The sequence below is a fragment of the Gymnogyps californianus genome, chromosome 17, assembly GCF_018139145.2.
Source record: "Gymnogyps californianus isolate 813 chromosome 17, ASM1813914v2, whole genome shotgun sequence".
In the NCBI taxonomy this organism is placed as follows: Eukaryota; Metazoa; Chordata; class Aves; order Accipitriformes; family Cathartidae; genus Gymnogyps; species Gymnogyps californianus.
In genome coordinates, this window is record NC_059487.1 from 17,253,236 (window position 1) to 17,275,721 (window position 22,486).

A 22,486-nucleotide genomic window follows, 5' to 3' on the forward strand; every position below is an offset into this window, starting at 1 on the left:
CGGAGGTGAGGAAGGCTCTCCACATCTCCCCCGACGCCCCGGAGTGGCAGGTGTGCAGGTGAGCAAGCCCTGGGCGGGGAGGGACCACCGTGGGCGCGAGCAGCCACGTGATGCTGACGCTTCCTCCACAGCTTCGAGGTGAACCGCAGCTACAAGCGCCTGTACATGCAGATGAACGACCAGTACCTGAAGCTGCTCGGAGCCACGGTGCGTGCCGGGGAGCCCACCGGGCCCTGGGACCAGCTCTGCCAAACCGGCCTCCTGCCTGGCTGGGGCTGCCGCCCTGCGAAACGCTCACCCTCCTTCTGCTCTGCAGAAATACCGGATCTTGGTGTACAACGGGGATGTCGACATGGCCTGCAACTTTCTCGGGGACGAGTGGTTTGTGGACTCCCTCTGCCAGAAGGTAAATGGGCAGAGCAGGGCCTGGGCCAGGCCGGTCACCAGCTCCAGGCTGCGCGCCGGGGCTGGCTGCGGCGAGAGCGTGGGCAGGGCTGGCAGCGTGCCTCGGTTCAGCCGGGGCACTGAGGGCGCTGCCGCCGGTCCCAGGTGCAGGTGGCTCGCCGGCCCTGGCTCTACACTGAAGGAGGCGAGAACCAGATCGGGGGCTTCGTGAAGGAATTCACCAACATCGCCTTCCTCACTGTGAAGGTAGGGCTGAGGGGCTCTGGGGAGACGGGGACGGGGCTGCTGGCCGCAGCGCGGGCGGGCGCACCACACACCAGCGCTGCGGTCAGAGTGGGGCGGTGCTGGCTGGGCTGCGGGTAGCCTGGGGCTGGAGGCGCTTGCAGGGCTGCGGCAGCACCGCGGCCGGCACTGACCTGCCGCTGCCTGTTTCCCGCAGGGAGCCGGCCACATGGTGCCCACAGACCGGCCGCTCGCTGCCTTCACCATGTTCAGCCGCTTCATCAAGAACGAGCCTTACTAGGAGCTACGCAGGCAGCGCCTGGCACCCCGGCTGCCCTCACCACCCGGCACCTCCTGCACAGCCCGTCCTCGCTGCCGCCCAGCTGCGCCCGGGCTCCCTGCACCATGAAACGAGCCACTCCTGCAGCCGGTGGGGCTCCCCGCTCCAGCCCGGGGGCTCTGCCCAGCCCTGCAGGCTGGGGCTGCCTGCGGTGGGTGGGGGGCACGGGCTGGGTGAGGAGCTGTGCCCCCGCTGCAGCAGCGCCTCGCTTGTGGCTTCCTGTCTCGCCTCCTCCCTGTCTGGGGAGGCAGCTACTTCCCTCCTGGGAAGGGAGCAGCGCCCACCACTTCCCCTCTGCCCCGCGGCCCCTGCACGCACACAGCCCTGGGCAGGCTCGAGGCAGCTGCCGCCTGCTAGGAAAGCACAACTCACGTGGTGGCTGCGGGCAGCTGAGCACTGCTGCTGCAGGGGCTTTCTGCTCCCCTCCAAACTGCTCCCACATCTGATCCTGGTGAAGGAGGCTTACCGTGAAGACAATCCCACCGCCCCCTCGCTGCCTGGGGCACGCAGTGCTTCTGGGAACTCACAATAAACTCTCTGAACAAGGTGGTTCTGCTCCTCATTGCCCAGCTCCTTGCACTGCTCTGCTACCCCCTGCTTTGCTTTCCTTTGCTCTCTGAGGAGTACCACTACGTGCCAAGGATCCAGCAGAGGTGAGTGCCGATGCGCTGTGCTGCGGAGCCAGGGCCCATGGTCTGTGCCCGGCTCTCTGCAGGGGCTCACTGAGGCCTGGAAACAAGCTGCCCGCAAGAGCAGGGGCACTGCAGTTGCTCTGAGCCCCTCTGCCACCATTCTGAGCTGTGTCTGCCTCCTGAGTACCTGAGCCGGGGGAGCAGCGCTGTCTGCCTCCTTCCCCATCTCTCCCCACGTGCTGGCAGCCGTGCGGTCCGGCGTGGGCACGTCCTCCAAGCAACGAGGCCGCGCAGGTTGGAGTAGAGTGGTTTATTAGTGTAATGAGAAGGGGTGCAGCAGGGGTTCCCAGAGCGGCCGTCTCCACCTTGCTGCTACCCACCAGGGCACGGGCGCCCTGCAGGACGTGCCAGTGGTACCGGGGAAGCTGCTTCCTACCTACAGTCTACGGGTCCAGCCCGGGATCTGCCCTCGGTCCGGGGTGAAGGAGCCAGCGGGGAGAAGAGCTAGAGCTGGTGGGGGTCCACGCTGGGCTCTGCAGGCCGTGAGCTGGGGTAGGCAGGGGCGGTAGGCGCTGGGCGGTATTTCTCAATCACCTCCCGCAGCCCCTTGGAGAAGTGGAGATCGGCTCCCACCGTGAGGAATCCCTGGGAAGGGGAAGAGGATGAGCGCGAGGCTGGGTGCGACTGCGCCCTGCCCCAGCAGGACGTGATCCCTGCGCCTGCTGGGGGGGCCTGGGCTGTCCCCTTCCCGCCCCGTACCGCATGGTTGGTGACCACCTCCTTGGTGAAGTCCATGCCTTCTGGCAGTGGGATCTGCACCCCTTTTTAGTCCTCTCTGCAGGGAGGGAGAGATGCAGTGAAGCCGAGTCCCACTGTGCCCCTGCCCCGAGCCCGGCTGTGTGCGGGCAGCGGTGGTGCCTACCGTTAATGATGGGCATGATCGTCAGCTGCAGCAGGGTCTTCAGTGGGGCCTGCAGCGAGAACAGCTGGGGAGAGAGGAGCCTGGGTGAGCGCAGCGGCAGCAGACCGGGGCTTAGCACTGGGTGGGCTGGAAGGGGTGTCCTGCGATGCACGGCCCCTCCCTGAGCCTGCCCCGTGCTGCGGCTGGGGGGTAGCAAGGGAGGCCAGACCCCCCGGGCTGGCACGGGTCTGCTCACCGCTAGCGACTCCAGCACAGACTGCTTGGAGTAGATGCGAAACCTGCAGGGGAGAAAGCAGCCGTGAGCGGGGCGCGGAGGGGACCTTCCCCGCAGCCTCCGCAGGACCCCAGCACGGGCCGTACCGTCGCAGGTCCAGCTGCACGCGCAGCGCCTTCCCTTGCAGAAACACCTTGGCGCTCAGCTTGGTTTCCTAGGGATAGAGAAGGCTGAATCGCAGCCCTGCCGTGCTGACTGCAGGCAGGCAGCTGGCCAGGCTGGCTGCTCCTCTTGCTCTGCAGGCCCAGCTGTCCCTCTGCTCTGGGACACCGGAGCCTTTCCACGCGCTGGGGTGGCTGCGCAGGGAGCCCCGGCCACGCGCACCCCTCCCGGCCAGTGCCCCGCTCACCATGGCCATGCTGGAGAGCTGGACGGCGGGGCGGCCCAGGGGCACCAGCGAGATGTTGAGGAAGGCAGAGACGGAGACGGAGGTGCCCGAGGGTTTGATGACGCAGCGGGGGGGAGCCGACACCTGCAGCACCAGCCGCAGGGGAGCGTCCACGGCAGGGCTCTGAGGAGGGCAGGTGAGCCGGAGGCACGGAGCCGGGCAGGGCTGTGCTCTACCCCAGGGGCTCCCCCGTGCCTCCCGCCCCAGCCGGGTGCTCCTCTCACCAGCGTGAAGATGGTCCCGAAGAAGGTGGCTCTCAGCAAAACCTCCAGGTCCTTCGGCACCTGCAGGGAGAACAAACCACGGGAGGGTAAGCACGCAGGGAGGGTGCCTGGCATCAGATGCCTCTCGCATCTGCTCCCTGGATGGTACCTCTTCTGCTCTGCGGGCAGAGCCCAGCCCTCCCTCCTGCCTGGCAGCAGGCCCCTGCCCGCAGAGAGCTGCCTGTGCACAGCCGGGTGACCCGGCACTGCTTACCTTCTCCCCCTGGAGCTCTATGGCCAGCACACCTGCCTGGAAGTACGCGTGCATGGCCGAGTCAAAGAAGTACTCGGAGAAGGCAACGTAGACCATACGCTCGGTCTCCTTGATCACCGGCTCCACCGCGTGGTTCTCCAGCTCCTGGTTGTCTCTTGCACGGGGGAAGAACGTGCCCTGGGCCAAGAACAGGAGACGTTTCTGCAGCCGTAGCGCAGCCCACCCTGCTCGCTCCGTGGTGCCCAGCGCACAAGCTGGCACAGCCGCTCCCGCGGGGACGGTGGGAGGGTCGGCAGGGCAGGATCCAGCGTTCACCTTGAAGTCTAGGTCGAGGGTGTCCGTGGAGACGGCCGGATCCCGCAGGAGGGAGTAGTCAATCCCGATATGCTCATCCACGTAGTTCCTCACTGCCAGGGAAGATGTGCTGTCGTGACCAAGCCTGCGGGCCGCCTGGCAGTCCGATGCGCGGCTCTGCTCTCCCCGTGGTGAGCAGGGTCTGGTCCCTTCCCCCAGGGCAACACTCACCCGGCACCGTGTCCAGCACGGCGTTCAGCAGCACCAGGCTGGCATGCTCCAGGGACGGGCAGATCTGAAAGGCAAGGAGCTGGGCTATGAGGGGAATGGCTCCCAGGGTCGGATGAGGACCCGGACCCTCCTGCTGCGGGGCAGGGCAAGGCCAGGCTCCCCCGGGCTCCGTCGCCTGTCTGCACTCAGCCGTACCTGCTGGCTGAGGAGGAAGCGCATCCCTGTGATGATGAAGGTGCTCAAGAACTCGTAGACCTTCCTGCAGGACACAACAGCACCTCTGCGGCTGCCCGCCTTCCCCTGTGGCTCCAGCCCTGTCCCTCCATCCCCGTGCGAGCACACAGCCTGGGCTAGGGAAGTCCCGAGGGTGCAGAAAGGGGGGTCGGGGAGCCGGACACAGGCGGAGCTGGCCTGGCAGAGGGACAGGGCTGCTGCGGTGGCGTCGGGTGTACCTGAGTGTGCCGGAGAAGCCCGCATTCATTCTGGCAATGGAGGCATTGCAGGTGATGTTAGAGATCTTCAGGCGCCCGGCCTCGTCCTTAGCCAGCTGCAGCACTGTGTGGATGTGGACGCCATCCGCAGAGGCATTGATGGACCCGATGTCATAGCTGGAAGCGAGGAGAGCAGATGAGAGGAGCACACAGCTCGTACCAGCTGCAGGGCAGGGCAGCAAGGCACCCATGGCATCCAGCGGGCACAGCCAAGCAGTGGCTGTGGCCCAGCCGTGGGGTAGGCTGGCGCCCGGGGGAGCGGGAGGGGGAGGTAGCTCACAAGAACCAGTAGAGCAACTGTCTCCGGAAGCGCAGGCTGATGGAGGCGTTGTTGATGTTGAAGACGAGGTGCTGCTGAGGCTGGAAGTACAGGTCAGAAAACGCCAGCTGCAGGTCCATCACCTTGACCCTGCAGGGGAGAGGACGGAGATGGTCAGACGGACAGATGGACGCGGGGAGCCATGTGCACGGGGAGCGGGCAGCACTCACTGGCTGATGTTGTAGTGGAACTGCCCCTCCTTCCCATGCAGGTCCGACACCGTGATGTTCTGCAGCTCCTGCTCCACGAAGCGCAGCCCCTCCTGCTTCACTGCAAAGCAAAGCGAGCCTGGGCTGGCCGCAGCTAGGCTGTGCCGCCCTCCCGGCAGCATCGCCCCCCAGCCAGTCCCCCGGCTCCTCTCCAGCCACCCCACGCGCAGGCAGGGGTCCCAGCTGACAGCCTTACCCGGGTGCAGACCCCGGGAGCAGCGTCCCAACCTGCCTCTTACCCAGGCCCCAGGAGCAGGGTCCCGTCCAGCCCCTTACCCAGGTCCAGCCCCTTACCCAGGTCCAGCCCCTTGGAGGTAATCCGGATCTTGCAGCCGGGTGGGCTGTGCGAGGCTGTGAGCAGCCAGGGCAGGAGGAGGAGGAGGAGGAGGCAGCTGCCGGCAGCCATCTCGCACCTGGAGGCAGAGAGCAGGGTCAGCACGGCTGGTCCAGTGGGGCCGCCCTGGGAGGGAGGTGGCTGCTGCCCAACCTGCTCGCAGCGCCGGGGCATGGGATGACCCTGAGGAACACCCCACGGCTCCGCTGCTCCCCACGCCCCGAACCCCCCCCGATGCTGCCCAGGTCCCCATCGCCTGAACCCCCACAGACCAGCAGCCCACGAGTGGCACAGCCCCCACCCTAAGGTGCTGCGCACAATCCCCCGGCACGGACCCTGCGGGGCCTGCAGGGTCTCGCGTCCCCTGGGAACGATCGCTCCAGTCGGCTCCTGCCGGCCCCAGCAGCGTCCCACCCTGCCCCGAACACACCCAGCTCCCAAAACCACACGGCGAGGTGCGAGCCCAGCGTGTGCTGCTGCAGCGAGGAACCCCAGCACCCCACAGAGAAGGGAGCCCTCTCCTGTGGGGCTGCCCCACAGCCCTCCCAGCGCCGTGGGGCAGCCTCGGCTGCCCCCCCCCGCACCCCCATGGAGATGTGCTGCCTGCCCAGGCGCTGGGCTGAGACGGGAGCTGGAGCCTCCCCATCCTGCAGTAACAGGCAGAGCTCCCTGCAAGACTGCGGGGACGGTCCAGGGCTCCCCCCGCAGCATTTTCCCCCAGTTCCGTGCAAGGCAGAGGACGGGGCACCCTCCTGCCCAGGGCCCAGAGCCGCCGCCATCCTTCCCCGAGGCTGTGCACCAACCCGGGGGTTCGCCTACACAATGCTGGCTCAGTTCGGGTACTTACAGTGAGGCTTGTCCTTGGCTCCCCTGGTGTGGGGAAGCTGAATCACATGAAGGGAGGGAGGGAGAACACCAGTAGCTCCAGGAGTTTCTTTTGAGCTGGCTGAGGTTCCTCTGCCTTTATATATCCCACCAGCTGCCACTCCTTGCGAGCCCACAGCTGGGAGGAGACAGCGGGACGGGGAGGATGCAGGTCTCCGGCACGCTGAGCCCCGGCTGCCTGCCAGCACAGGCAGAAAGACAGTGGGTTGCTCAGACACCCAGACTCCAGGCTGAGCGCTCAGCCTTCCTTCCCCACCGTAAACACAGCTCCCCGCGTGTCCCGCACGTGCAGCCATGCACCATGTCCCTGGGCCTCCCCGGGCAGTGCTCAGCCCTGCGAGGGGCACACATGCAAACGGGGTCCGAGGGGTCTGTCATCTTGGGGCAGCCCCCCCCAGTCTGCATTATGAAGCCTCCACCAGTGCCAAGCTCCCCCAGCCGCCCTCTGCCAGCTCCAGCCCTGCCCGGCAGGAGCCCAACACAGGCCCCGTGGCCCCGGGCCGGGGGTGCTGACACGGAGGCTGGTCCATGCCCATCTGTGATGTGAGCCCCAAGCAGAGAGGCTGCCGGATCCTCAGCGCCGCTCCGAGAGCCACTGCCCAGGCCCCTGGCACGAACCGGGCAGCTCAGGGTCTGCAGGACGTGACTGTCTGCCTGCACTTGCCCAGCTTGCTGCCAGCAGGCACCGTGGCTCGTAGCACCGTGAGGGGTGCTGCCGAAGTGGCCCCAGCAGCGCCCACACTACCACCCTGCTCCATCCCGTCCCTGCAAGCACCCGTCATGGAGAGGACGGGCAGTTCCTCAGGCCGGGGCTTCTTCCCCAGGCCCCCCGAGGGCCCCGCCTGAGCGAGCTGCAGGGGCGCAGGCGAGGGGCTGCCCCTGCCCTCACCACCGCCTTCGGCCGCTTGAGATTCCTTGCTCCAAGGATGGAGGCTTCAAGCCGCCCCTCCGCAGCGTTCCCTCTCCCCCCCCGAGGCCGCACAACACGGGGTTGGTCTGAGCCAGCACTTTGCGCTCCGGGCGATTATCTGTGCTGTAGGGCAGCAGAGCCGGGCTGTGCGGGGCTCGTGCGCCGAAGGCAGGGAGATTTGGGAGACTTAGTGCTTACACAGCACTTATCCCTCCAGAACTGCTTTGCCAGCATTAACTCATTAAACTGACCCCGGTGCTCTCAGAGCAGAGGGCAGGACTTCTAGGGGAGCCAGCAGGTCAGGCTGCTGCCCAGGAAGATGGAAAGCCCTTCGGAAAGCTGGGCAGCGGGGCTGCTCCAGAGCCGAAGGGCAGGAAAGGGCCCCGCGGCCACCCCTGCCCTTCTCCACAGGGGCCACGAGCCAGCGTCAGCCATCATCTGCCCAGCGAGCTGAGCCCGCAGGCCTGCGGCCGGAGAGGGGCGGCTGCGCCCCTGCGTGCAGAATGGCCGTGCTGCTGGGCGGGTGCGTCTGGGGGCTCCACTCGCAGCCCGTCCCCACCAGCCACGAGGGGATGGCAGATGCTCCTGCAGCCCCCTTCAAAAACTGGCCCAGCCTGGCAGGGACAGGACCCAGAAACCGCCATGTCCCCCTTCCTCACCCCGTGTCTTCCTCCAGCACGCATTGCGTGGGATGTAGGCTGCTCCCGCCCTGCTGCGAGTACCACGCTCTCTTGGGGGGTCTGGGCCCCTGTGCTGCGGGCAGCAGGGGAACGTCTGCCCCGGTGAGTACGCAGCCCGGGGCTCCAGGAGGACGCAGCCGGTGGGCACAGAGGAACCAGCGAGGTGGGCCCCGCTGCCGCGCCGGCGGGAGCTCCAGCCACGCCGGGGAGCACGGCCGGGCACGCGCCCCAGCGGGCCACGCAGGAAGGCAGCCACGCCGCGGCTCCTGCAGCAGCAGCTACGGGTCTCGGGGCAAGGGAGCGATCCCAAGGACCGGCGGAGGAGCGCGGCCGCCCGTCTCTGCGCCAGCGCCCAGCTCCACCTGCGAAGCACCGCACCGGGCGCGGAGCAGGCGCACGGCCGGGCGCACGCCCGCACAACCGTCCCATCGCACGCAGCCACCGGCCACGGCGGGCAGCCTCTCTGAAACCAGACCCTGCGGGCCAAATTAACAACTAAAGGAGCGGGCGCGTAGGTAGGGACGCGCAAGTAGATGCTCCCAGCGGCATTCCTGTCAGCAGGCACACGGGGACGAACGGCGCTCGGGGCGGCCGGCTGCCAGGGGCCGACCCACGGGCTGAGGCGGCGGCAGGGAGCGGCGGCCGGGCCCCGCCGGGCGCTGGAAGCCCCGCTGCGGGCACCCAGCTGGGCCGCTGCCGCCGGCGGCCGCCCGCGCCGGCACATCAAGGCGCTGCCCCCGCCCTGCGGCCCGCCCGCCCGGTCCACCCCGGCGGCGCCGCCGCACTTCAAAGGCCCCTTTGGTGGCGACCGCTTGCGGCCTCGCCCTGCCTGTGACAGGAACCGCCCGCGGCGGGCGGGCAGGGCCGCTCCGCGGCGGCCACCGCGGGCCGCAATGACAGGCTGCGCGGCCCGAAATAGCGACGGCGCGGCCGCCCGGGACGGCGGCTCGCCGTGCCCACAACGGGGCGGGCCCCGCCGCCGCCGCCGCCGCCGCGCCACACCAAAGATGGCGCCGGGGCAGGCGGGGCCGCGCCCCCCCTCTCCGCGCATGCGCCCGCCCGCCCGCCCAAGCGCGGGCCAGGCTCCGCGCAGGCGCCCTGCCGGCGGGCCGGGGCGCGCGGGGAGAGCGCATGCGCCGGGCGGCGGCCGGGCGGCGGCGCCTGCGCAGTGCCGAGGGCGGGGCGGCCCCGCGCCTGCGCACCGGCGGCCCGCGGTCCCGGCGCAAGATGGCGGCGGTGGGGCGGGAGAGGCGGAGGTGGGGCGGCGGCGGGAGACGCAGCGGTGCCCGGTGCCTACAGCCCCCGACCTCACGCCCAGGTAAGCGGCGCTCCCGCGCGGCCGGGGCCTGCCCTGGCGGAGGAGGAGGAGGAGGAGGAGGAGGGGGCGGGCGGTGGCGGCGGAGGGGAGGCGGCGCAGGCCCGCGGCCGCCATCTTAGAGCGCGGCCGCCGCCGCCGCCGCCGCTGCGCCCGCCCCGGCTGCGCTGGGCGCCGCGCTCCCGCCGCCGCCGCGCCTGCGCGCGTTCCGGCGGCTCCTCCCCCGCGGCGCGCCGTAACGGCCTCCTGTCTCCGCAGCGGCCCCCGCGGGCCAGGCGCGGGACGCCCCGCTATGAGGATGCGGCCCCGGCGCGCCAGCGGCGAGCACGGAGCGACGGCCACGCGTCCCGCCAGGCAGCCCGCCACCGTAAGTACTCGCCTGCCCGGGCGCGGGGCCGCCCGGCCTCCGCCCCGCTTAGACCGTGCCCCCGGACTCCTCCCGTCCAGCCTGCAGAGTTGCCGCCGCTGCCGCCTCCGCTCCGCACTCGCTGGGCCCCGGCGCCCGTGGCTGCCCGCCGGTCCCGGCCCGCCGCGCCGAGGAGCTCCGTCCCGTCACCGGCTCTGGGAGGGCAGCCCCCGGGAGCTGCCTCCGCGCTGCCTGGCAGCATGCTTTCCCTCGGCAGACGCGGTCCCTGGGTCCCCAGCGCGCTCGCCGCATGCGTGCGTGCCGCCTCGGGAGCTCTGTGCTCTGCTCGGCCCCTGTCCCGGCTAGCCAGGCGCGAGGGCTGGCTCTCAGGAAGGGGAGAAGTACCCATGGAAGGAGGCGGTGGCCTGGCTTCCAGCCTCCTGAAGCAGCCGTGGTTCTGGGATGAGGGAGAACCTTGCTGCGTCCCAGGGGGCTGTCGCTGCTCTCCTTTGTCTGCATTTGCTGTTGTCTTGTGTAAAATCCTGCCTCGGTGAAATGGAAACAAATAATGATCCTGTTTGCTGTACTTCTTTACTTTGTGTCTTCTTCCACCTTGCTGTGGTCTCTCTGGTTGTGCTGCTGCTCCTAGGTTGTAAGCTCTCTGGGCAGGGACAGCGTTCTACTGTGTCTGTGAAGTACTGTATGCATTGCCGTGGTGTATAAAAACAATACCGTAATCACCATAAAATGCTTACTCTGGATCCCTTTCACTGTCTAAGTCCCAATACTAGTTACATAAAAGTAGAGTTGCTTCTGTCAGGATTCCTGTTAGTTTGCTTTTTTCCTTTTCCCAGACCTTAAGGGTACTTGGATTTAATACTCGTCAACGCTGATCAAGTGATAAAGCTTCTTGTCTACTTGCACCATTCTAGTTTATCCATAAATGGCAGAAGGCAAAACCAGCAAACCCTATCTGACAGCTGTTTTGAGCGATCAGTGGCGAAAACCACTGGCAAGTCGCTGCGGCTGGTGTGTGCTCTCCGGTCTAGGAAGGTCTTGGTACCCAGCGCTATCTGTAGCTTCTTGAAATACGTCCTTGGCTCACTTTGGGAGGTCTGCTCCCGTCAGTACCTACCAGTTCATTATAATGTGTTGTCTGTGTAACGTGCAGGACACATCAGCAACTGCATGTGTGAATATGTTTTTATTTTAAGGAGGAGGGGCTCAGCATATCCTTGAAAAGTTACTGCACCTGCAGTACTGCCTGAGGCGGCTCCTGCCTTGCAGCCGTAGGGCTCCTCGGGCTCCCGTGAGCTTCCTTGCACGGACGGCCCCGACGCGAGTCTGAGCTGCTGCTGCCGTTGGCTGGGCTAACCTTGCTGCCTTTCTGGCAGCCAGCTGAAATGAAGTGGCTGTAGAGGGCACGGCGGGGTTGGAGTTCAGGAGGAAGTGTGAGTAAACAAGTATTGTGCAATGCTCACCTGCTGAGGCAATTAAACGTCTGTGATTGCATTGGTACACTCTGTAGCAGACACTTTTGCCTGTGGGCTTGGTTATTGTTATCTGCCTAGTTCTGAGCAGAGACCGAAACTCCAGGTTTCTGCAGCGTCTCACACCTTTCCTTGCTTACCCTGGCTGGAAGGATGGAAACATCTTCCGAGGTGCTGAAAGGGTGAAGTTCCTCAGCCCTGGCCTGCATCACGCTGATTCCACAACTGGTACTATAGACAAGTCAGCTAGTGCCTGCTAATTCTTGATCGTTGTTGGCTCCTACCATTCTGCTCTTCTGAAATAGCCAGCAGAGTTTTTATGGACGGGAAGGAGAGCAAAGGTGAATAAATCCAAATAACTTAGCCTGCAAACCAAACCAGAGTTTTTACTTAAGGAATGATGTACAAGGGAGCCTACTGCTGGGGCTACTGTGGTGTTCAGTTAAAAAACACACTTCTGTATACGAGGTTGTGCTACTGCGGCTCTAACTTTGGTGTTGTGTAGGGTGTGTCCAAAGGCCTGAATAGAGTTAAGAAACTGAGGTAGATGGTAATTATTTAAAATGCCTTGTTTCCCCCCAGTTCATTGTCACTGTATTTAGGGCTGCCAGAGAGGAGCAGTCTGCAGTGCTGTTTCAGAAACTTCCCCGGGGGAAGAATGGTGACTAAGAGGAAAAGCCTGGCTGTTTCTTTCCAGCTGGCAACATGAAATTATGATTAAGAGGAGCTTTATTGTTTCAACAGACCTTCTTTTGCATAACTGTTGTTATGCAGATGAAAAAGTACCAAAGGCTAAAACAGCCTGGCTGAGGCCTTACAGCTAGTCTGGGCCTGGGACGTACTCAGGAAAGTAATTCAGGAGTTCCCAACTCCTAGCCTGTGGTTCTCTGAACCACAGAAGTTGTTATTAGTGAAGCACTAGGGCTATTTTTTTATAGCAGAAGTTTTTTAATAAAAGCCTTTTGTTTAAATTATGTGCAGTTATATGTGTGTAAATGTTGATTTAAACTGTCTCTGAGGATAACAGATCAGATACGGCTAGTAGTATTAGCGTGGCGGAAGGTGGTACATGTTCACAGAGGAGTGTATTTTATTTTTTATGCTCTCAGTCCTGATGTATGGGACCAGACGCTGCACTCTTAGGAGAGATCTAGCTGAAAAGTGAGTATTTTGAATGCTGGCCTTAAGAACTCCCTGGTTGACACCATTTAAAGCTCAGCATTCCTCATAGCTAGTTGTATCTAGGATAACAGGTGTTTTTCAGGGCTTAGGTGCTGTTTTGTGTGTGCTGGTTCAAACCCTGTTTTGTTGTCAGAATGAACTTGTAGTGCTACAGCTGAGTGGGCCGAGTGGATCTGGGATCTTTCCTGCTGTAACATGGATTTTATGCCTATTTTTTTCTAGTGCGGTTGCTGAGAAATGGCCAATGAGAATCACGGAAGCCCTGCGGAGGAAGCGTCTCTCATGAGTCACTCACCTGGCACCTCCAACCAGAACCAGCCCAGCTCCCCCAAACCTATGCGACTGGTACAGGACCTGCCAGGTACCGACCTTGCTTTTGGGAAGGCCCAGCACAGAGTTCTGCAGGGCCCTGGTAGCAGGGGAGAGAAGGTGAAGCGAAGCCGCTAAGGGAGCCTGGGAACGAGGCGTATTTCAGAGCGTGCTGTGACAGTAATGGGGACCGGCAGGGCAGGGCAGGGCTGTTGCTCAGGACTGCTCCTCTCCTGACTCTCTCACTGTCTTCTCAGATGAGCTGGTGCAGGCTGGCTGGGAGAAGTGCTGGAGCAAGCGGGAGAATCGCCCTTACTACTTCAATCGCTTCACTAACCAGTCTCTGTGGGAAATGCCTGTTCTGGGACAGCATGATGTCATTGTAAGTAAGCACTCGTCTCGAGGGGGCTGTGCCAATACTGGGATATTCTGCAGGGGCAGATGCCGTGGTCTTGTGGACTTCAAATTGTACATGTGGGAGGGTCTTCTCTGCCCTCAGAACTCCTCGCTAAGTCCGTTGTCTGGCTTGGTTCTGATGAAATGTTCCTCCTTCAGGTGCACGCTCAGGTAGTGCTGGTCCAGGTGTAGTGCACTGCTCAAAGAACACTCAGCCTGGGGGAGTTGTGTTGCATTTTTCTCATCTAAGTCCAAAAAAAAAAAAAGCATACAAACACAGGTCTAGAAGAGAATTTTTTAGCTTTCTGCAGGTGTGAGTATTGGTGTCCTTATTTCCATCCATGTGGGAGCCTGGGGCAGTGAAATGGGAGGTTAAGAGGGCTTGTGGCCTTCGTTTGGGACTCTGTGGTGGCAGCTGATGAACTAACGTGTGCTGTTGTTGTTTGGACGCTCATAGTCAGACCCTCTGGGATTGAATGCGGCTCCGATGCCACTGGAAGGTGGGATGATAGATACCTCTGTGGAGAGCAAGCAAAGGAAGAGGAGATTCTCTGAAGAGGTTCCACCGAGTGGCAACAGTGTGAAAAAGCCCAAGGTGGGTCTGGTGCTGTGGAACAAATAGGCTTAAGGATGGTGTTCAAACTGGAACCTAGGGGGTCTGGAGCTTGGACCTATTTTTTTTGAACTGTGCAAGGCCAGGCCACTCTCATATAACTCAAGCTGTGACAGCTGACGCTCAGAAAGTACAAAAGTGGAAGCAGACTCAGGTCCTGCCAAGTTGTCATTTCTCTCTTACAGCCTGAGGTGGAGTATGGGAGTTTGGAGATAACAGATTATGACTGAGAAACATGGTAGTTGCATGTCCGTTGTTAACTTATGCCAACAGCGGGCAGAATGTGCTCTAGCAATTCACGGGGGTATCCTGAGTGGTGTACTGGTGCAGGATTGTTAGGTATACCAGGCTGCTTCCCTTCTACCTGTCTCTGTGGAGCAGTAATTCATCTTTTACACGCCCAGGTGGACGTCCCAGGAAACCCAGCTGCTCAGCCAGTCCCCAGCTCTCCCAGTATTCCAGGAACCTCTGTTTTGAAGGCATGGTGTGTTTCACCTGAAGATAAACAGCAGGCAGCTCTTTTACGACCAACTGAGTGAGTTGTCTCCATTTGTCTTCTGTTCTTTTCTCGGCGGTCGATTAGAGACACCTGGTTTTCTAGGCATCTTTGAAGAAGAACCTGAGGGACATAACACCCCCCTATATCTTTGCAAGGAGTCTTGATAGTTGAATTTCCTGGCTGGTGAAACAGCCCAAGGAAGCATCTTTAGAAGTAATATTTGATAATTAGCCAATGATCTGACCATCCTGATGATGTTTGCTTCTGCCGTAGAGTATATTGGGACCTGGATATTCAGACAAATGCAGTGATTAAGCAGAGAGCACCATCTGAAGTGCTGTCTCCACACCCCGAGGTGGAGCTGCTTCGATCCCAACTCATTCTCAAGCTGCGGCAACATTATCGTGAGCTCTGCCAGCAGCGAGAAGGTAGGTTTCTGTTGGGCCCCCCTTATTTGTCTTACCAATCCTGCAGTACTGTGGTGTTCTTCCTTCTGGTTTATGGCTGTCTTGTCCTTGCGATCTCTTTTTGTGATGGTTATACTTTCTGTGACATTGTCGGTTGTGAACTCATTAGGCAGAACTCCGATGCGATGATCCTTATCAGAGCTTCTGGGCATCTCTTTATCGTATTGATTAGACCCTTTTGCTGTGCTTCTCCAGGGATTGACCCCCCAAGGGAGTCCTTTAATCGCTGGATGTTGGAGAGGAAGGTGGTTGATAAAGGGACAGATCCTCTTTTACCGAGTGACTGCGAGCCAGTAGTGTCTCCTTCCATGTTCAGAGAGATCATGAATGACATTCCCATCAGGTACTGTTCAAAGACAGGGCACCGTGCTGGGATGTGTTTGTATTGGTCTGGTCCAGTGATTTAGCTGCCGCGGTTCTGTGTCTTTGTGTTTTGCTTTCGCTGATGAAGCGGTAGGGTGCGGTTGATGTAAAGGTTGGGAACTGGACCTGGCCTCCACGCGTTTGTGGCAGCTATAGAACTGATACATGTGAATTTAAACTTACCTCAGGTTATCCAGAATCAAGTTCCGGGAGGAAGCCAAGAGACTGCTCTTCAAGTATGCCGAGGCTGCGAAACGGCTGATCGAATCCAGGTGGGAGTTCCTCTTACAGTGCTGTCACATTCAGAAAGGAGAAAAAGGTTACAGGGACTTTTAGAAGGGGCTGCTGCATCCCGCCTTATTCAGCGTTGGTCATCATCTTACTGAGGAAGAGCAAGGTTAAGAACGTACAGAAGAAAAACAACAGTGCTGGAGGCATCTTTTGATAGTAGTGTTACAGTAAAATCCAATGTTAGGAAGCTGAATGTGTGCAGAGACAAGTGAGAATCTGAAATACTGGACGTGGAATGCCTTCTGTCATTTATCCCTGAGAAAAAAAACCAAGAGTGCTTGGGCACTCACTGCTATTAAAGAGCAGCAAGCTTAGAGTGGTATTTTATTATACCATGTATGGTTTTTCTGACAAGTTCTGCCACAGGACAGAATTGAGGAAGATAGCCTTGTGGGGAAAATAAAAAGCTTGTTAATGGGGTAGTTTTCTCACAGTCACAAGCTCCTAGCAGTGGCTGCATTTGAAAATGGGAGGCAAGATCAAAATGGACTATTTCCATGATAGAGAAATGCTTTATCTGCCTCTCCTGTTGCAGAGAGGACAGCAGACAGCTACACTGTGTTTTGGAGAGAGCGTGGCAGTCCCTAGTCACACAAATGTCTGGGAGCACTTTCCAGAGGAGGCCTGGAGGGGAGTGACAGGGTAGGGCCTCGAGGAAGCGTCAGCAGCTGTGTTCCCCGACCAACAGAAAACCATTGTGGTGGGATGGAATATATTGCCGTGCAGCCGTGGGTTAAATTTTGCTTCTCTGTTTTTCTGCAGGAGTGCTTCACCAGACAGCAGGAAGGTGGTGAAGTGGAACGTGGAGGACACCTTCAGCTGGCTGCGACGGGACCATTCTGCCTCTAAGGAGGACTACATGGTCAGTATCCCTCTGCTCGTGCAGCTGAGCACAGGGAGCCTGGGAAAGGAGGGGGGGGGTGTTGGGGCCAGATAAAGCTCCTTCTGGAGAAGGCTGCGATTGCTTTCCTTTGCTTTGTGAGATGGGAGTGACAGCGGCATGGAGACTCTGCGTACCTCTGGGGAGTCCGGTGGTGGGTTGTGTAAGGGACTCTGGTTCTCTGGTTCTGCAGGACCGCCTGGAGCACTTACGCAAACAATGTGGGCCCCATGTGTCTGCTGCAGCAAAGGACTCCGTTGAAGGCATCTGCAGTAAGATTTACTACATATCCCTTGAATACGTCAAGCGGATCCGGGAGAAGCATCTTGCCATACTCAAAGAGAACAATATATCTGGTACGCAGTCAGCTCTGAAGAGCTATAGGGTTACAGCACTGCAACATGACGGCAACGCACTCTGGCCTGTCCCCATCCAAATAGCGTTGTCTGTCGGGAGGGCTGTTGCGAGTCCACGGGGCTGAATTTAATAGAGTCAGAAATAGCCAGTCCAGCCTAGGTCTTAGCTGACAGATTCACACAGTGCCTATGCAGTGGCAGGGTGTCTTCCATCAGGTACTGTTACCGGCTGTAATATCAAATATCATAAATATATGATTTGTCAGGATTAAGTAGCTTGTTAGGAAGCTGACCACACTGAACAGGGCGTTAGTTCATTTCCCTGGACCATGCTTTTTTGCTCTGCTTCTTCATGAATTCCTGGGGACAGCTGACAATCCCCTTCCTAATGCCGAGCGCTCTCTCCTCCCTATGTTCTCTTTTGCCACATTTCTTCGGTTCTGAGCACCTTCTGCACTCCTCTGCCTCCCAGCACGTCACTGTGCACCCTGCTCCTTTCCCGGCAGAGGATTTATGTTCCTTGAACTTTTCTCTTGTTCTTTGTTCCTAGTTTATGTCTGTACTTGTGCCTCTAGTCACCTTTTCCTTCTTCCATGGTCCCTGCTGCTTTCATCACTGCCGTTCTGTAGTCCTTTTCCTTTTTGGGTCCCAGCTCTCCTCAGACTCCCTTCAGATCCCAGCGTCTGCCTTTTGCTGCTTGTTTTTGCTGCTTGTCTTCCCACCCGATTGAATCCGTGATTCCTTCCGACTGATCTTTCCCGTGAGCTCTCTTTTTTTCCCCGCTGAAGCCGAGGCTAAGCTGCTGTCCGCGATGGGTAACCACAAGGTGGCAGGAAGATTCCTTTGCCTCCTGCGCTTGACAGCCTGGGAATATTTATTGTGCTTTGGATGCGTTTGGGGCAAACTGAAATAATAACAGTAGTAACAAGGAAAGTGTTTTACTCGGCTGGAGCGTGCCTCACGATGCTGAGATGGTTGTGTGCAGTCTACAGGTCTGCTGTGTTAGAGATGGAGAAATACTGTGAAGTGGGTCTTCTCTATGCTCTGGCAGCAGGTGATGGAATTAATTTGGGGAATCAGCTCTGAGCCTAGGTAGCTGCCTACGACATCTGTGAAGGACCACCACGGTGTTTTGGGGGGGACCACTCTGGTCGTTAGTCCCATTCCTGTTGCTGCGTGTTTTGGGATGGAAGGAAGATCCGTCCAAACGTCCTTGGATTCTAACGGGCTGCCTTTCTCTTTATTCTCCGTAGCTGAGATAGAAGCTCCTGAAGTCCAGGACAGACTCGTATACTGTTACCCAGTGAGACTGGCCATCCCCTCCCCACCACTCCCCAGCGTGGAAATGCACATGGAAAACAATGTGGCATGTGTGCGGTACAAGGGGGAGATGGTGAAAGTGAGCCGCAACTACTTCAGCAAGCTGGTAAGGGCTGACTGCCAGTCCTGCGTGACTTGTCACAAACCGCTCTCTAGCGGGAGGTTTCATTTCTCCTTGTCCTCCGAGAGGAGGGGCTGTGCAGAGGGAGGGAGTGCTGACCTGGCGGAGGCTGTCGGACACTGCCCTAATAGTAGCAGAAAGGAGGACAGCTACTTTCACCTTAGTCAGGGTCAGGCTTCTGCTGGGAATACTTACGAGGTGTGGCATGTATGCTTTGGATGCGTACTGTGCTGCAGGAATGGTCGTACTCGCAGCAAGGCAGCCCTTGCTGAGAGACACTTGCCGGTGTGGTACGTTCATTCATGCTGGTAAAGAGCTTGCGGTTCACTCACGCGGTCAAAGCAGATGTGCTGACAAGCCTCCGTGCGGAGCCCCACCTGCTCCTGTGGTTCAGCAGTGTCCCTCTCCGTGTCATGGTATGTGTGTGTACTGTCTTATCTTTGTTGATCCTGTTTGTCTTTAATGGCTGGGCTTTCTCTTCCAGTGGCTTCTCTATCGGTACAGTTGCATTGATGACTCTGGCTTTGAAAAGTTTCTGCCCAGGGTTTGGTGCCTTCTCCGTCGATATCAGGTACTCTCTCATCACAGTTGTTGTACATCAGAAAGCCTTAGTAATAGCGGGGAACTGAACTTGTTGTCTTTGTGCTGGGGGAGGTCTGCAGCTCTGGGAGCCTGATGCAAAGTAGGGCTTAAACTGGGTCTGTTGTCTGCTCCCGGTGTTTTGAGATAGGACTGCGGTCTGGGGAGCAATTGTGATCTTGACAGGAGACCTCAGGGGGGGTAAAGATAAATTTTTATGAAAGAAACCTTCTTGACTCTGAAAGAGTTCTTGACTCTGAGGGCCAGCTGAAGGTTCACGGGGCATATATGTGAAAATTGACAGTTGGTTTGTGGGGCCGGAGTTGGATGAAATATCTAAAGAGCGTTCTTGGGTACATGCAGGGGACCTACACGAATTTGAGAAAGGACGAGGGGGCCCTGCATACCTAGAGGAGTGGGTGCATGGACGTGTGGCCCTGGGTCCGTGGTCAGTGAAGGGAGCAGCAGGAACAGCGAGTGCAGGCACGGCTCACCGGGGTTTGCTCTCCTCAGATGATGTTCGGTGTGGGTCTGTACGAAGGAACTGGTCTGCAGGGGGCACTTCCCGTGCACATCTTCGAAGCCCTCCACAAGCTCTTTGGAGTGAGTTTTGAATGCTTTGCCTCGCCCCTGAATTGCTATTTTAAACAGTACTGTTCGGCCTTCTTGGATACAGACGGGTATTTTGGATCCAGGGGGTGAGTCTTACGTTCCGGTCCCCTTGCCGTGTTTCTGTGTGGGCGCGTGCACGTGCGATGACTCAAGACAGGCTGGCGTGTCTGTGCGTTCAGGGCGGTAGCCGGCTGTGTGATGTCTGCTCAGATTGATGTGTACTTCAGGCCTGCCTGAAGGCAATGAGTGGACACAGACTGGCTGTGAAACCGTCAGGAGTGTGCCGTTAGTCTAGTTAGAGGGCTCTGGTCCCTGGAGTAATGTGGTTTATAGGTCCGCCAGCGCTTGCCCTTGTTCTGAAGAATGGGAGACCTGGGCCCTCAAGCAGTCGGCTTGAATCAGCACTCGCCTTCAGTGACTGCAGGTGGAGTGTGTCCCCAGTGACCAGTCCCGCTGTTAGAAGCGGCAGGCCCTGTACTGCTGGGGATTCAGGCTTTCTGAGAGTACGACTGCCTGTTCTGAGGAAACGGATGCTTTTTAAGGTGTGAAAATTAGAATTCTAGCATCTCTGATAGGGATCTTTGCCTTTTTCCTCCAGCCCGTGCCTGGATTTCTTCCCTATAAGTGGCTCTTTTGAGGCAAATCCTCCGTTCTGTGAGGAGCTGATGGATGCGATGGTGTCTCACTTTGAGGTATGTTCGCTCACCTGTGGAGTTGTTCTGAACGGAGCTGTGCAGTCAGTCCTCTTGTCCCCACGGCTCCCGCACCCTCACAGCAGGGGCGTAGCGCAGAAGGCAAAGGATGGTGACTGCTGTGGCACCGCTCTAGAAGCAGAAGTGTTTCCTTTCCATAGGACTCATTAGATGTGTCATTGCTCAGCCAGCGCTGAGATTGTTCGTTTTCTTGTTGAACTAGAAACTGCTGGAGAACTCCAGTGAGCCCCTCTCCTTTATCGTCTTCATCCCCGAGTGGCGGGACCCTCCTACACCGGCCCTGACCCGCATGGAGCAGAGCAAGTTCAAGCGGCACCAGCTCATCCTGCCAGCCTTTGATCACGAGTACCGCAGCGGGTCTCAGCATGTCTGCAAAAAGTAAGCCTTTTTCTCGGGTCCTCTGGGAATCCGTTTCTGAAGCCGTGTGACAGAAATATCCTATCCCAAGTTGAAATCAATGGGAAGTAGGGAGCAGGCAAGGAAGAACGCAGCGCATAATCACCCTGGATGTTGAAGACGGGCATACAGAGTGTTGTGAATTTCACATTCGTTTAGTGACTACTGAGGTGTTTCACTAACAGAAAGCTTGTGAGTGGTGTATTCCTTGGGTACAAGTCCAGTCTGAACAGGTCGTACATGGGGCGCTGTGGTCATCATCTGTGCTCCTCCGCCAGCCCTCTGATCTGGTGAGCCAGCTGAGCAGCGTTTCCTGGGCTGCCAAATGCCGCAGCAATTCGCTGTCGCTTGGGGGGAAGCAGAAGCAAGGGGCAGGTAGGACCTCGGTCCTCAGCGGAGCAAGCTGGCCGTTGGTCTGCTGTTCAAGCACCAACTTGTTTAAGCAGCAAGTGCTTAAACACTGAAGTTCTCTGTACCTGGTTAAGACTGATGCCTTAGCATGATGAGCCTCCTTCTGCAGGGACAGCGATGTCCCGGTGCACGTGCTGGTAGAGCACTACGTGGCTTTGCAGCATCAGCGCTTCTCCTCTGAAAGTGTGTGAGCCTCTACCTTTACTCAGAAATGCCTGACGCTGCACTCTGCCTGCTCTTTTCCTTGGAATAATGAGAGAAAAGGACAGAGCTGAATACTTGTCCTAAACACGACACGCGGGAAGAGGAGGGGTGGGTGCTAGGGAGTGGGTCTGGGCGGCAGTTGTGTGACTTCTGGGCAGGTGGGCCAGGGGAGATGCTGAGTGCCTGTTGTCTTCCCTTGCAGGGAGGAGATGTACTACAAGGCCGTGCACAACACAGCCGTCCTCTTCCTGCAGAACAGCGCGGGCTTTGCCAAGTGGGAGCCCACGCCGGAGCGGCTGCAGGAGCTCGTCGCAGCCTACAAGCATTCAGGCCGGACCCTCAGCTCCTCGTCCTCCTCCTCCTCGTCCTCCTCCTCCTCCTCCTCCTCCACAGCAGACAAAGAGCGGGAGCTGGGCCGAGAGCAAAGCAGCAGCCGGGAGACTAACCCCAACTAAGGTGCAGAGGTGCGAGGCAGCAGGGGAGGTGCCGGCGGCCCCGAGGAGGCTTGCCGGGGCAGTGGAGAGACTGCTGGCTGCGCAGCACCGGCCCGGGGGACTCTTGCGCAGCAGCTCCACGGCACCTGCTTTCCTCTGCGAACTGCACGCCGCCCCGGCCCGGGAGCGCCGGGGAGCGCCCGGCCGCCGGCGGGGAGAGGAGGCTCTGCTGCGGCCCTCGCCGGAGGGCAAGGGAACCCAGCGTGGCGCAGCAGGAGGAGCAGGCAGCCCCTTCGACGCCGGAGCGCCAAGGGAAGGGGCAGCCAGAGCTGGGATGCACGCACGGGCGGAAGGACGGCGGGACAGACGGAGGGACGGATGGCAAGCGCGAGTGCTCGGCGCCTAGCGCCGCGGCTGGAGGGGCCCCGGCAGCTGGCCGCAGCCCGGCGCCAGCAGGAGAAGGACGGGCAGAGCCCGGGGGCTCCTGCGGCCAGACTGGCACCAGCACAGCTCCGTGTCCATAGTGTAAATAGTTCTGTCCGTGGCGCCCGTGCTCCTCGCAGGGCTGCTCCCATCGCATCCGTGTTTCTTTCCCACATGTGTGAGTCCCGTGTTCGCCGACGCTGTGTACCGTATAGGGGAGGAGCGGAGAAGAGGAGTTTCTTTGGTGTGTAAAGACGTCTTTGCAGCTGTTTTGTAGTCGTCGTGGTTTTTATGCGGAGCCTCCGGGCTTTATTTAACCTCCTTGGGTTTTGTTTTGTAAGGATTAATTTAACACCGCTAACCATTTTATTACTTTTATCAAGAAGAGCAAAGTCTATTTTTGATTTCTGTTTCCTAGTTCTTAGGAACATTAAAAACCAGCATACAGCTCTGCCCCGTGTCCATGCCTTTCCTTCTCTGTTGGCCGGGGGCCGGTGGTCACCCCCTGCCCTCACCTCTGTCTGGCTGAAAGGTAGAAAAATGTTGGGTGGGTTCGTTGGTTGGTTGGTTTGTTTGTTTTTTCCCAGAACTATCTGGAGTCTGACCCGTTCCGTGCTGCGGTGCCCTCCTGGTGATTTTTTTTTCCTAACGGCGAGTGTGAACCCCCTAAAGCAACCTGACCAGTACCCTCTTGGTTCATTGTCTGCCGCTACGGTGAAGAGTTTGGCTTTCTCTTCCCTCTAACGGCCCTCC

At 59.5% G+C, this 22,486-nt stretch overlaps 3 protein-coding genes across 3 annotated transcripts in view; 2 read left to right on the top strand and 1 right to left on the bottom strand.

The window, feature by feature from the left end:
• Positions 1-1,512, top strand: part of CTSA (cathepsin A) — a 2,170-nt gene extending 658 nt beyond the window's left edge. The window contains exons 2-6 of the mRNA XM_050907627.1: positions 6-58; positions 132-207; positions 317-406; positions 550-651; positions 845-1,512. Of these exons, the coding sequence (XP_050763584.1) occupies positions 6-58; positions 132-207; positions 317-406; positions 550-651; positions 845-928 (405 nt within the window). The 3' untranslated portion in view covers positions 929-1,512. The remainder of the gene's footprint in view (positions 1-5; positions 59-131; positions 208-316; positions 407-549; positions 652-844) is intronic.
• A 395-nt stretch (positions 1,513-1,907) lies between these two features.
• On the bottom strand, positions 1,908-6,462 carry PLTP (phospholipid transfer protein). Its single transcript, XM_050907306.1, has 16 exons — positions 6,386-6,462; positions 5,499-5,617; positions 5,166-5,265; positions 4,957-5,085; positions 4,638-4,793; positions 4,381-4,444; positions 4,186-4,249; positions 3,976-4,067; positions 3,661-3,837; positions 3,408-3,467; positions 3,145-3,306; positions 2,882-2,949; positions 2,757-2,799; positions 2,507-2,585; positions 2,359-2,420; positions 1,908-2,244 (listed from the first exon to the last, which is right to left on the bottom strand). Exons 2-16 carry the CDS (start codon positions 5,608-5,610, stop codon positions 2,104-2,106), a joined length of 1,509 nt encoding a protein of 502 aa, XP_050763263.1. The 5' UTR covers positions 5,611-5,617; positions 6,386-6,462; the 3' UTR covers positions 1,908-2,103.
• A 3,130-nt stretch (positions 6,463-9,592) lies between these two features.
• PCIF1 (phosphorylated CTD interacting factor 1) lies at positions 9,593-22,186 on the top strand. Its single transcript, XM_050907252.1, has 16 exons — positions 9,593-9,695; positions 12,569-12,707; positions 12,913-13,037; positions 13,509-13,646; positions 14,069-14,199; positions 14,437-14,591; positions 14,826-14,973; positions 15,182-15,265; positions 16,047-16,146; positions 16,358-16,520; positions 17,774-17,946; positions 18,446-18,532; positions 19,054-19,238; positions 19,751-19,844; positions 20,068-20,243; positions 21,079-22,186. The coding sequence occupies exons 2-16, from the start codon at positions 12,584-12,586 to the stop codon at positions 21,329-21,331; spliced, it is 2,136 nt and encodes a 711-aa protein (XP_050763209.1). The 5' UTR covers positions 9,593-9,695; positions 12,569-12,583; the 3' UTR covers positions 21,332-22,186.
• Positions 22,187-22,486: the final 300 nt, after the last annotated feature.